This window comes from Candoia aspera, chromosome 2, assembly GCF_035149785.1.
Source record: "Candoia aspera isolate rCanAsp1 chromosome 2, rCanAsp1.hap2, whole genome shotgun sequence".
Lineage (NCBI taxonomy): Eukaryota > Metazoa > Chordata > Lepidosauria > Squamata > Boidae > Candoia > Candoia aspera.
This window is the reverse complement of record NC_086154.1, coordinates 115,770,160-115,784,820: the sequence shown is the minus strand read 5'-3', so window position 1 is coordinate 115,784,820 and position 14,661 is coordinate 115,770,160. Positions and strand designations below refer to the sequence as shown.

At 43.0% G+C, this 14,661-nt stretch overlaps 1 protein-coding gene across 3 annotated transcripts in view; it reads right to left on the bottom strand.

Moving 5' to 3' along the window:
• The window catches only part of RPTOR (regulatory associated protein of MTOR complex 1), a 420,855-nt gene that overhangs the window by 362,034 nt on the left and 44,160 nt on the right, over positions 1-14,661 (bottom strand). For all 3 annotated transcript variants that reach the window (XM_063293407.1, XM_063293409.1, XM_063293408.1), the window contains exon 3: positions 13,171-13,253. In XM_063293407.1, the coding sequence (XP_063149477.1) occupies positions 13,171-13,253 (83 nt within the window). The remainder of the gene's footprint in view (positions 1-13,170; positions 13,254-14,661) is intronic.

Here is a 14,661-nt window from a genome sequence, read left to right as displayed (position 1 = left end):
TAAAGGGGATGGGGGGAGAATGTACTTTCAGACTTGCAAGATTCTGTTAATGTAGCCTTACAATAAAGTAGAATTAGCTCATCTGGCTATGTTTCTTGACTGGTCTACCTCGCAAGGCTGACAAGTATTGAGACTTTTCAACTTTAATGTTGGAGGACATTCCTGCGAATACATTACTTTCTTGAAGACCTAACTCTCTTGAAAAGTCTATAATGCTGGAAAAGGTGGAAGGAAAGAGAAAAAAGCACAACCAACAGGTGGCTGGTCTCAGTCACAGCAACAATGGGTACACCATTAGAAGACCTGAAGGACTAGATTGGGACAGATCATCCTGAACAAAATCTATCTATGTGGTTTGCTAACAGTTGACACTAACTCAGTGTCACATAATCAATCAAAATATTTATAAAGAAAATAAAGAACAACAATAATTAATTAGATACTGCTCTTGATTTGTTTTTTTTAAAACCCATAATGTGAAACACACACACACACACAGGCACATACTTTAGGGAGGTTTATTATTTCTGCTGCCATGTAAGGACTATGTATTATGTGAGTAAACAAATAATAAAATTATAATAAGGCTTCCATAACATTATGGAAGGAACTCCTGATATACCACCAGACAGGGGCCCTCATCCCACTTCTCTCCTCATGTCATATATAGTTGAAATGTACGAGCTGTTATATTTTTCTGGGCATACTGGATTTAAAGGCAACAAACTCACCATTGTGGATTTACTTTTATGGAGGAACTTTTTGCAACATGCAACCTGGCTGATTTGTTTGAAGCCATCTCTATGATTTAACATTACAAAAGACAAGAATTAACAGCTCAATCCAGTAATTTTTTGAGTCTTCTAAAAGTTAATCCAAATAAGACACTATAAGCTCCTCACTGCGGATGACATACACGCATAGGCATAATCACATTCTACAGAAAAAGAACACATTGGGGTTTTTAATTCATAGAAGTCTGGTTAAAAGACTTCTAATTCATAGAAATCAGGCTGGTTCTTCCATGGATTGGATTACAACTCCCATTATCTCCAGCCAGCATAGGAAATTTTAAGACTGTTCCTTGTTATATAGCTGCAACACTATTCTTTTTATATTTTTAAAAAAATCTGAACTATACAATTAAATATTTAATTTACATATAGCATCATGCAGATAAATAGGCTGAAGCATTTTCTAGTCTTGCAACAGAAAAATGTTATACAATATGATACAGTTTTAATTTTTTAAAGCAGAAGCATACCTATAAATTCCCCAGTTAGCAAATCAGCAATACCTGTCAGAGAGAAGCATACCAGGCCAAACAGTATACAGAATTGTTTTTGCAAACAAAGACAATCCTCAATATTGTTTCTCAGATTCTAAGATTACCTTCTATGATTTCTGTATGTGTGTTCAAACAGTATTAAACTAGGCAGCTATATCTACAAGTGAACTTGCTGTAAAATTTTGTAAGTAAAACTGTAGTAAAGACTGAAATGCCATTACGTCTGATTGGATAAGTCTTCCAGCATTGCTTGTACACTCAGTGCCCTATTTTCAATAATCAGTGCTTGTCAACTTGTCATACATTCTTAATAAACCATTCTCAGTCACTCTTTCCTACTCTGTTTCAATGACCTTACATTTGCTTCCCTCAAATCTTCTTCACTGACCATCTAAAGCAAGCATGGGATAGGAGACAGGGGAAAGAAGGACAATGGAAAAAAGAAGTATTTCTGTTAGCATTTAGAGCAAAGATCTAGGAAATCCAATCATTCTCCTATTGTTTTATGGCAGATAGCCTAACAACTTCTCTTTATTACTGCAGAAAAGCTTAAAAGCTAGCTGAGTGCAATAAAATGGTATGTGTTCAGCTTTGCAATGCTTCAGAGGGCAGTGATTTAGTGCTCTGAACCAGTACCTTGCACACAAAACATCTGAGCTCAGTAACTGCCTAATGTTCTGTGCAAACTATACAAAGCGGCACAAAGTCTGCCCCCACAGAGAGCACTTCCTGCTACCAGAACCTCCTCCCTGTATCCCCTACGCCCAAATTCCACAGGCTGTGTTATTAAAACAGCAGAGACACTCATTTGTTTTCCTTGAGTCCCAAGGTTTTACTATACCATTAGGTTCTGCATATTGCATTAAGCCTTTATGTCAGCCAGCCAATAGGCAGTGTTCCAGAGGATTCATTATGCTTCTTACTGCTGAAAAGAGAAGGACTCTGGAATTGCACATAGTACAGATACTTGAACATAGTACAGATATTTGAACGACATGACTCATCAGTAAGTGTAACAATGTGGTATCATTACGAATTTACTCATAAAAACCATCGTGGTCTTTCATGCTCTGTAGATGTTACTGTTAATGGAATCAATGATCTTACACAAGAGATTTACAGAGACTGTATTTGCAAGCTATGCATCTCCATCTTAAATATTATGCCATCTGTTGCATCTGGACAGAAATAAGCTAAGTGGGAGGAGAGCAGGAGAAAGATGAAAATCCATCCTTCTTCTGTTAATACATCCAGTCATCCTGACTAGAGTGGAGGATTACAAAGAGAAGAATCCAGTAGAATTTTATTCTGATTTCTTTAAGCAAAGAATACATAGTTGGTGCACAGTTGTTCAAAGGGAGTATGTTTTTAAAAAAATTACCTTGAATTTTATTACTACTAAGTAAAGGACAATAGAAAGTACAGATTGACTCTGCAACTTTCTGTCTTCAAATTTTGTACAACTTTCCAAATTCACCCAAATGGAACAAGAATAACCTTGCACCCCCACTTTTTAGTTCTCTTGTTTCCCTTTCCCCATACTGTCTTTCATTTTCTTGAGGCAGGGGGAAAAAACTGGGAACGTTGAAACTATCCGTACTTCTACCTTTGAAAGAAATAGATTTCAGCAAACACAAATTTAAAGAATTTGGACATTTAAAAGGTCTTAAACTGAGTGTGAACTCTAAATTTAAAACAATTTGAATAAATAAGATTTCAAAGAAAAGAACAAAATGCTCATGTGAAAATGCTTTAAGACAACTTTTTGTCTGTCTGTCTGTCTGTCTGTCTATCAAATTTTTATCATTGCCCATCTCCCCCCCAAAGGAGGGACTCTGGGTGGTTTACAATAAAAATAGAATTAAAATTCAAGACAATTATAAATACAATAAATACAGTAAGAATAAAAATATGATAAACTCTAGATGGCTGAAGGTTCTCTATCAGTCCATGAGAATGAAGGGCCGTTCTAGGATTGGATTAATTAAATGTGGGGTGGGGTTTGCTTTCTGGAAAAGCTTGTAGAATTGGCAAAAATGTTCCCTGTAAATTGGTGAGATAACACAAAAAGGACTGGAGTTCTGCCCAAAGAACATAAAATAATGACCTAGAAAGCACAGTCTTCGTTCTAAGTTGGTATTGTCCCACTATGCATGCAAATCTAATGGGCTGCTTGTTACAGTAACATCACATTCATTGCACAACCTTCAACTGCCTAAGATTACAAGATTATGACGTGGTTGAAAATAAAATGGTGTAAAAATCAAGACTCGTCAGGAAATAAGGAACTTTTGGCTCTCATGAATGTCACTACTTTTCTAGCAAAATCAAAGTACTATATTTAAATAATTGGTGAAGCCCCTGAAACTCCAAAATAACATTTTATAAATTCAGTTTCCTTGATTCTGCATGAAAATGTTTTGTCAATAATATTACATTGCTCACACCTTCTTTAGATTTTGAATATCATTCTAAGAAAATGCACAATCAGCAGAATGTCAAAGAAATGCTGCTAGATTTCTGTGTTGATTTCATTGTATTTGTCTTAAATGCATTAATCTCCTTAGTTTCTATTCCCAAACTGACAGGGAGAAATGGTAAATAAATTGATGTCTCATGTCATTATGGTATTTCTTTCACTGAGAAAAGAACAATGTAGATTCTAAGAGAAATATTCAATTTACTACAAAATGAAGATTCTCATTCATCTGTTCCAGAGTACTGCTAAACTTTAATTGGTATTGTTGCAAAACAGAGTTTGGAATGCTAGCGCTAAAGCCATGCTTTAGATCAGTGTCCTAACAGCCAGGAACCACACTGAGACAAGGAATAGGTCTCTAGTGTTTATTACTGCTACATTAGACAGAAATGTTAATATGTTTTCTACTACAGATTAAGGTTACTATGGTAACTAATCATTTTGGCTGGGTGAAGAGGTTGAATTTAATTGTCCTCTTTTCGGATGTTAATTTTTGCACCTGGAGAGAAGAACTTCCCTGGACTTGTTTTAGTTTCTGTTTCCCTTCTGTGTAGGCATGTAGAGAGTTAAGCAGCTCTCACTGAGAGCCTGTAAGAATGCAGAAGCTTGTAAATATGTTCGCTTTCTGTAAATAAATTTATTTTTATAGAAATGCCTGGTGTGTGACTTTTATGATCTCTCCTGAGCCAAAGGCTTTCCTAGCAATCTGCTAACAAGAAAATCCTAACAAACTGAAGAAGCGTGGAAAAAACCCAGACAGATAAACCCCAAAAGTTAAGGCAGGTCTGATCTGTGTCTCTTTGAATGGCTGCCCAATTCCTCAGTACTACGCATGCGTTTTCCCCCCTGGATAGGGGCCCCCTCCTGCTCACCATCAGTACTCATGACATCACCCTCCCCTCCAGATTCATATTCCATTTCAGCCCCCACCCTTCCAGAGGTCTCATGAGAGTCCATCTCCCCCTCCAAACTCCCATGGGAACTGGGCAATGATGGAAATTCTTCAAAGGAAAACACCTCCAAGGACAAATCAGTGCTGCTCTCCAGGTCTGATAACGCTTCTGGCCCAGGTGGCTGCTGCTGGAAAATAGCTAGATAATTAGAAGATTCTTCCCCCCTCCACCTTGGGAAATGCAAGCCGGAGGTGGAGGGCTGTGGCTCCCCCTCCTCCTCTCGCTCTGGCCTCAGAGCCTCTGGTGGGGGTGGAGGTTGCCAACTTACGAACTCCTCTGCTTGGGATTCCTCTGCTTGCTCAGTCAAGTGAGGAATCTCTGGTAGAGTGCGAGGCTTGGGTTTGTGAGGGAAAAGCTGATGGAATCGTTGAACCAGCGCTGGTGCATGCACATATCTGGCATTTTCCCACATGCGCTCTTCCTCAGGGTACCCTTTCCAGTGTATTAAATATTGGATGCCCCTTCCCCTCCTCCTAGAGTCCAGAATTTCCTCGACTTCGTATTCCTTCTCCCCCTCCACAATTACTGGAGGTGGGGGGGCATTTGCGATTGTAAGGTACTTAGGGGAGGGTCTTTGGCTAGCAAAGTTCTGTGAAAGACTGGATGGATTTTCATGGATGCTGGCAGCTTTAAGCGATAAGCCACTGGATTTATCTGCTGTACCACAGTGAAAGGGCCCACAAACTTAGAGTCCAACTTCTTGTAGGGCCTGGTAGAGGTCAAAAACTTGGTAGAGAGCCACACTTTGTCTCCTACCGCAATCGCTGGCCCCTCTTGTCTGTGAGCATCTGCAGCTCTCTTGTAAGCACTCTTTGCCCTGTTCAGCTGCTCCTTTAACAACTCCTGTGCGGCTTGTTGCTCTTTAAGAAAATCAGCCGTGGCTGGAACAGTTCCCTGCTGGGAGGAGGTGGGCAACACTCGAGGGTTAACCCCGTAGAGTGCTTGGAAAGGAGACATCTTGGTAGAGGATTGCACAGAGTTGTTATAAGTAAATTCTGCCATGGGGAGCAGGGCTGGCCAATTGTCTTGCTGATAAGTGGTGTAACACCTGAGATACTGCTGTAACCATTGGTTAATTTTCTCAGCTTGCCCATTACTAGCCGGATGATACGATGATGATAGGTGGGTCTGGACCCCTAATGACTGGAAAAGGGCCCTCCAGAACCTGGAAGTGAACTGAGGGCCTCTGTCACTCACCAAGTGATTTATCATGCCTCTATACCGAAAAACATGGTCCATAAACAACTGCGCTGTGGCTTGCGCAGATGGGAGGCCCTTGCAAGGAATAAAATGCGCCATTTTAGTGAAAAGGTCCACCACCACTAGTATGGAAGTCAGCCCCTGGACCAGGGGTAAATCAGTGATGAAATCCATGGAGATTGTATCCCAAGGCCTACTGGGGATGGGTAGGGGTTGCAAGAGTCCTGTGGGCTTCCCTGGGAGAGGCTTGGCTCGTCTACAGGTATGACAAGAAACCACATAGCCCTTTATGTCTGCAGTCATCCTAGGCCACCAGTAGTCTCTCAGAGCTCTATGGAGAGTTTTGAAAACACCTCCGTGGCCTGCCATTTGATGGTCATGGCAAAGTCTCAGTACTTCTTCCCTCAATGAGGGGGGAATGTATAATCACCCGCTATGCCAGAGGTTTCCTGCCTCCACATTAAATGGGGAGGCAGTGTCTTGCGGGCCCCTCTGGAGGTCATCCATCCTGGCCCTGGCATACGGGTCCTGTTGCTGCTGAGCTCTGACTCTTGTAAATATGTCCTCTGCTTGTCTGCCTGCTGCTAAAATCTCTGTCTGGTTCCCCCTCATAGACTGCTGAAAGTTGTGAGGTTGTAATATAGTAGCCTGTACCTCCTGGTGAGTAGCGGGGGTTGCCTGAATGGATTGAGACAGGGCATCTGCCAAACAGTTCTGCACCCCGGGAACATAAGAAATAAAATTGAAACGGGAGAAAAACTGGCTCCATCTGATTTGGCGTGGGGTGAGGGATCTGGTGTTTTGTAGAAGCTGTAAATTCTTGTGATCGGTGCAAACTTTCACAGGAAAGGTTGCACCTTCTAGCCAGTGCCTCCACTCTTGAAATGCTGCTTTCATTGCTAGCAACTCCTTGTTAAAAACATCATAGTTTCTCTCTGCTGGTGAGAGCGTGCGGGAGAAAAATGCACAAGGGAGCAATGTATTCTCTGTTTTGTTAGTATATTGCAATAAAACAGCCGCGATAGCAATATCTGAAGCATCTGAATGCATTATGAATTGCTTCGTGGGATCAGGGTGCTTTAAAAGTGGCTGGGATGCAAAGAGCTGCTTAAATTCTTGGAAGGCTGCTTGCTCCCTCTCCCCCCAAATGAATTTTGATCCTTTCTTCAAAAGTTGTGTGAGGGGTTTGGCCCTGTCACTAAATTTATTTATGAATCTCCTGTAAACATTGCAGAATCCTAGAAATTTTTGTACCTCTTTCACATTTTGGGGGGTTGCCAAGAAAGAATTGCCTGGACCTTAGAAGGATCCATGGATATGCCTTCTGTTGATACTTTATAGCCCAGGAAATGTAATTCAGTTAAATCGAAGGCACACTTCTCTAACTTGGTGAACAGCTTGTTCTCTCTCAGTCTTTGTAAGACATTATGTACATGGGTTACATGAGTTGTAGCATCCTCAGAGAATATTAATATGTCATCTAGATAAATGTTGTTGTTTATTCATTTATTCGCTTCCAACTCTTCGTGACTTCATGGACCAGCCCACACCAGAGCTTCCTGTCGGTCAACACCCCCAGTTACCCCAGGGACAAGTCCGTCACCTCTAGAATATCATCCATCCATCTTGCCCTTGGTCGGCCCCTCTTCCTTTTGCCCTCCACTCTCCCTAGCATCAGCATCTTCTCCAGGGTGTCCTGTCTTCTCATTATGTGGCCAAAGTATTTCAGTTTTGCCTTGAATATCATTCCCTCAAGTGAGCAGTCTGGCTTTATTTCCTGGAGGATGGACTGGTTTGATCTTCTTGCAGTCCAAGGCACTCTCAGAATTTTCCTCCAACACCACAGTTCAAAAGCATCGATCTTCCTTCTCTCAGCCTTCCTTATGGTCCAGCTCTCACAGCCATATGCTACTAGATAAATGACCAGATACTTATCTAGTAAATCAGAGAAAATTTGATTCATAAATCGGGAAAATATGGCTCCTGCATTAGACAAGCCAAAGGGCAAAACAAGGTACTCAAATTTACCAAACCTGGTATCGAAGGCAGTCAGATATTCATGCCCCTCTTTCATCTGGATCAGATTGTACGCATTCCTGAGGTACAACCTAGTAAAAATGCGTGCTTTCTGTAAGCGATCCAGCAGATCAGATATTAGAGGGAGTGGGTAATTTTCCTTGACCGTGACTTTATTGAGGGAACTGAAATCATGCACCACTCTCATGGGTGCCTCCTGGTTTGCCAGTGCCAACGGGTCAGGCTTCTTTGGTACGAAGAAGATAGGAGCAGACGCTGGAGAAGTAGATGGTTGGATGAAACCCTTTTGGAGATTAGAATCCAAGTAATCCTTTAAGGTGGCTAGTTCCTTGGGGACATGGGATATTGTTTCCTTGCTGGAATCTTGGCTCCTGGTATCAACTCAATGGTGCAATCACAGTCCCTATGGGGGGGTAGTGCTGTGGCCTCTTGTTCGCTGAAAACGTCTGAGAAATCTGCATACTTGGCTGGCAACTGGACCCCCCCTGCTTCCGTGACTGCGTTGGTTGCTGGAGAGAGAAGAGTGGCTTGAATCTTGTGGTGCTGGCATTCCTTAGCTGGGAAGGAGATTGCTCCCGTAGTCCAGTTCAACAATGGGTTGTGGATCTTCAGCCAAGGTGTGCCTAGGACTATAGGCACATTAAGTGATGCAGTAACATAAAGTTGGATCCACTCAGTGTGTCTCCCGTTGTTAGTTGCAAAGATTCTGTGAAACTTCTAATCGGCCCTGCCTTGAGGGGCTGGCCGTCAATGGTCTCAACTTCTATGGGACGTGGCAATTCTATGGTCGGGATGTTGAGGTCTTGTACAGTCTGTACATCAATAAAATTGGTGGAAGCTCCGGAATCCACGAGGGCCTCTAGCTTGACCTGGTGCTCTGGGTTTACGTGAATTATGACTGGTAAGTAGTAAAAGGATTGCCTGGAATCCTCGGAATGAGCCCTTCTTAAATGATTGATGGTCTCCCTGCTGAGCTCTGTGGAGGGAGACCGACAGAGTTTCCCTGGTTGGAAGTGGAGGTGGCTCTTGGTTCTGCTGCTTGCCCTGGGGCTCTTACGGAATTTGCTTGGCTTCTCGCTGGGCAAGCTCTCACCATGTGCCCCTGGACTCCGCAGCAGAAACAGAGGGCTCTCTCTCTCCTTCTCTGTCTCTCAGCCTCGGAAATAAGCCTCCTGCTCGCCCCAATCTGCATCGGCTCCTCTGGTCCTGAGTAAAGAGATGCTGCGGAGAGAGCTGGAAATCCTGGAAGCGCTCTAAGGCCCCTGTTTCTCCCCGGCTGCATCTGTCTGAGCTCTTCTAGCCTGGTGTCTACGACCACAGACAGTTGATATAAACCTTCTAGGGTAGCTGGTGTTCCCTGGCGCACTAATTCATTTTTAATTTCTTCATCCAGCCCCTGTTTGAATTGGTCTTTCAAGGCACTCTCATTCCAGTCCAGATCTCCTAACAGCTTGAAATCAGCAATGTAAATTCCCACCCTCTTGTTGCCTTGCTTGAGCTTCTGAATTTCCCAGCTGGCAGTGACCTCTCTGATCGGGTCATCAAAGTGTGCTTGGAACCCTGCCACAAAATTCTGGTAGTCGTTGAGAATTAGGTCATTGTTCTCCACCACGGGAATAGCCCATTTGGCTGCTGGGCCCTTTAGCAGACTTAAAATGAAGGTGACTCTGGTTCTGTCTGTGGGAAACTCTGCTGGTCTGCTGTCGAAAAACATTGTGCACTGTGTGAGAAAGGTTCTCAACTGTCCTGCTTCTCCTCCAAACTTCTCTGGTAGACTGCCCTGGGATCTCAAGACTACTGGCGGAGCTGCTGCTGCTGCTGCTGGCACTGGTTGTGGGTTAATCGGAGCTGGTTGTTGTAACTGCTGTAGCGTGGCTGCTTGTAATGTGCTGATCTGGAGATCTACTTGTTGTTGATGTTGTTGCAATGCTGCTGCGAGTTGTTGGATGGCTTGCTGAATTTCCTGGTCTTCCAAAGACATTTTCCCAAATGTCTCTTCCTTTTTTTTTTTTTGTTCCTCCCTCTTTCAATGGGAGTAGTAGAGTTTGTTAGGATTGATGTCCCAACAGCCAGGAACCACGATGAGACAAGGAATAGGTCTCTAGTGTTTTATTACTGCTACATTAGACAGAAAATCCTAACAAACTGAAGAAGCGTGGGAAAAACCCAGACAGATAAACCCCAAAGTCAAGGCGGGTCTGATCTGTGTCTCTTTGAATGGCTGCTTAACTCCTCAGTACTATGCACGCGTTTTCCCCCCTGGATGGGGGCCCCCTCCTGCTCACCATCAGTACTCATGACAATCAGGGTTTCTCAGCCAGGGTTCCGTGGAACCCTAGAGTTCTGTGAGAGGTCACTAGGGGTTCCCTGGGAGATCATGATTTATTTAAAAATTATTTCAAATTCAGGCAACTTCACATTAAAGAGGTTTCATTCTTTATTTTTAGTTTAAGAACATGGTTAATGCATAGACAGGCCTACACATGAAACGAATAGAATAATTTTGTAACTTCTGGCCTATATTTGAGCCTGAATGTGCAGGGGTTCCCCGAGGCCTGAAAAATATTTCAAGGGTTCCTCCAGGGTCAAAAAGTTGAGAAAGGCTGCTTTAGATACATAAAGGCAAAGATTATTATTGCCTCTGGCAGACTTTCTTAATCCATCACTCTCCAAATGATGTGGATTACAATTCCCATCATCCCTATCCAGCCAATAATCTAATGTATTTTGCAGCAAATTGGGGAAAGTTGGGCTAAATCATCAGAAAACAACACAATTGTCTGCAAGCAGTCCATTCATTTTCTTCCTTGCTGTGCTATGTTCATACCTGAATAATAGCTGTTATTCTACTCTTGACATAAGCTTATCCTTGCCCTTATCCTTCACAAATGTTGGTTACCCCTGTAGTTAGCCAAGACATGTACTATAACTCAGTTCCATCTCAAGGGAAAATTAAGGTATATTGTCTGTGACATGCTTCATGTCAAAGATGCTCATGTACATCTGAGGTCCAGGAAAACTCTGAAAGAAGCCATCAATTCTCTCTCCAACTATGACCCTCCTGATGGACACAACAGAATTGGGCAGGACCAGTTAGACCACTGAATGTAGGAAACCCTTACTCTGTACAAGAATTCAAATTAAAGCATCGCTAAAAGTTGACAGTCCAGCCGCTGCTAAAATACATCCAGAAAAGAGATGATTGGCACCTCATTTGGTACTTGCTTCCACTACTGAATTGTTCAATACCACTCATATGGACAGAAGCCAATGAGATTCCAGCTTTTAGTGACTACTATATCATAAATCTAAAGTCTGAAACAACAGACCTAAGAAATAGTCATAAGCAGTATTATCTGATTATAAAACCTGTGCAAATGTATCAAAAACCAATCATGCCGAGCAGACCTCTATCTACTGAAATTAATTGCTTTGCCAACTACTTGGTGAAAACAGTAATGCATCATACAACTACCAATGCAGAAATTCTTGACTGTAAAAATGACTCTTGCCTTTATGGAGTGTTAGTCCAGTTGAAGCCTAACAGTTTTTGAAAAACTATAATATTCTATCCACATAAACAAATAGAAAAGCTCTGAATTCTGCCTAATACATATTAAGTTACATAATATGTACAGGTAGTCCTCAACTTATGGCCATTCGTTTAGCCACCATTCAAAGTTACAACAGCACTGAGAAAAGTGACTTACGACCGGTCCTTGAAGTTATGGCTGTTGCAGTGCCCCTGCGGTCACATGATCAAAATTCTGGTGCTTGGCAGCCCACTCACATTTACAACTGCAGGGATGCTTCAATTCCCCCCACTCACCTATCTCCCCCCCCCCATCTCTGCCCTTTGGGCCGCCCTGCATGGCGGCATTCCTCGGCGGTGGTGGTGGCAGCACTGGGACTGAATTAGAGCCTGGGGCCTTCAGCAGTCTCAGCCAGCCACCACCACTACCAGGCCTCTACTTCAGTCCCAGCACAGCCAGCACTGCTGCTGAGGAGTGCCGGCTCAAGCCCCACACCACCGCCAGCCACCCCAGTGCCACTGCACAAAGCTCCAGCTGCCCCATCAGTTTGCATTCTGCAGGCCCTGCCATGCCCAGTGGACCTTCACCATCTTCCTCCCGCTGCTGCTGATGTGTGCTTGGCCTGCCTTAGGTTAGGCAGCTGCTGGCCATGCCACTCCTTCTTCCCGAGGCCACTAGTGCCATTCTCCAAATAGTGTGCCCCATTCTTGTGATGCTTTGGAAAGCCTTCAGAAAGCTTCTGAGGTCTTCCAAAGCTGCAGAGTGCATGCCAGAAGCACCCCTGGGGAACTGGTATGTGGGCTTCAGCGCATTGGAAGCTCCTGGCCCTTCGTGAGGCTTTGCAGGAGGAAGGCTGGGCTGAGAGCGAGCAAAGGGCCTGTGGGCAGGCTCTGCCAGTGCTGGGCTTGTCTCCACCCCTCACTGAAGCCCGCAAGCCAGTTTTCCAGGAGCACTTCCAACATGAGCTGCAGAGTATGTGCTGCACCTCTGGGAAGCCAGCACCCCTCTGCTTCCTCCAGTTCTGCCACCATCCTAAACAGTGCCTCCCACACAGTCTCCATCTTTGCACAGGGAGCAAAAGCAGGTGGCGGCTCCCCTACCTCACCCAGCAACAGAGAGCACCGTGCTTGCTTCCTCCTCCCCAGCCAGGCCAGGCAAGCTCCCTTCAGCAGACAAGACTCTGCCATCCTCCCACACTCACCACGTGCATCCCAGAGCTGCACTCTCACCCAGAGCCTGGATCCCTGGCCAGTAGCAGGAAGAAGGCAGCGAAGGTCAGCCGTGGGCAGTGGGGGGGGCAGCAGGGATAGGTGGCAGAGTGCTGGGCAGCCAAAAGGACAGAGATGGGGGGGAGATAAGCAGGTTGGGGGAGCTGAAGTGAAGACAAGCACGGCAGTGCAGGAGAAGCACGAGGTCTTCGCCTAACAATGGCACTGTCCTGGCCTAATGACTGCAACTGAGACTACTGGAACGGCTGTCACTAAGCTATGCGGTCATGTGATGTTTTGCTTAATGACTGCATCATTTAGTGATGGAAGTTCTGGTCCCAATTGTGGTCATAAGTTGAGGACTACCTGTCTTCCATACTTCAAATGGAATATTTTCTTGTAACAGTACCAGAAGTAAATACAGATTTTGAGAGAAAAGGCTTATTTTACAAGAAGGCAAAAAGGTACTTACCCTTGGTTGCCAATTTTCATACTGTTTTTGCAAGTTTGCACCAATGGTTTCTAGAGCTTTCTGTGGACCCATTGACAGAGGATCTAAGAGACATAAAAGCCCCATGAGATTTTTGACAACTATATAAAATACACTGAAGTAAATTCTACTTGTAAACAAAATCCATGTAGCATATTCTTTCTGCTATTGTAGCAAAGTGCAAGAGATAGGAAATGCATATTTCTTAGGCAGAAATATTGTTGCCAAAGATCCAAGCATCTTCCCACAGCAATCAAGTCAGTTACAGGGAAATCCTAGAATCTACAATCCGAACTGTAATTTGTTCTTCCTTGTAGAAAGTAAGGAAAATGGCCTTAAATGACGGAAATACGCAAAAACCATTACCTAGGCAAAAGGGGCTGAAACATTTTTTAAATCTAGAGCATTGAGATAACATTTGGAAACAGTTCAGGCAGATGCCTCCCTGATTCATTGGAGTATAAGAAGAGGGAGGAGGTACAGCATAATCAGATTTGCAAGATTCTGTTACTATAGCCATTCTCAATAAAAGTACTTTTAGCCTTCCTATGAGTTGATTTCCTAATCCAGTCTACCTAGTGGGTCTGATATTCCTGGAAAAATGCAATAATCCCAAAACTACTTTACCAGAGTTTAATAACTTCTGAGATTAGAAGAAAATTACCATAAATGCCATTTCAGGTTTTTTTCCTAAATTAATCTCACACAAGGGCAAAAAGTTAAATTCCTTCTCCCTTGGTCCAGGTCAGGGCCCTGCACTTTTATTTGATAAAAAATCAAGCATGAAAGAGACAAAATAAATGTTTAATACTATTTCTAATTTGGCTCTTGTTTGGATTATAAATTAACAGAAACAGAAATTTGGTATATCTTTGGACCAAAACAGAATTGGTTGATTGGGCCATTTAAAAATTCTGTAAAATAATCCTAGAACAGAATCAATGGATATTTTTCTTTCAAATATTTACTACTATAATTTCAGAACATCACAATTCTGATGGGCATAACGTTAAGTCTTTGCATTTTTGTTTTTGCAGTTGATCTATTTCTTAAAGGAACAAAGAGGGGAAAGTAAGATTAGTAAATACGTAATGCTTTTCTGAGGCCAAAAACAAATATTTCAAAAGATACACAATGAAAAGTAATCCCTTGTTCTGCTTTGCTCATATTTCATCAGAACAGAGGTCCCTGGAGAAGGCTATGGTCAGGTATAATCAAGGCTGCTGTTGCAGTACAAATAATGAAACCTGGTATTGGGGTAAATTGTGTTGAAAATATTACGACTTCTAAAAAAGAAAGATTCTCATGAAAAATTATCCATAGTTTATAGTTTCCCAGAAAATATTTTAAAACCATAGCAAATAAAACTACAGACTGGAAGAAACTGCTCATGGTCCTCCAATGATGGCCCTTCCATAAAGTAATGTCTGTATTTCTTATTTCTACAGCTCGCTTCCCTATAGTCCCCTCACA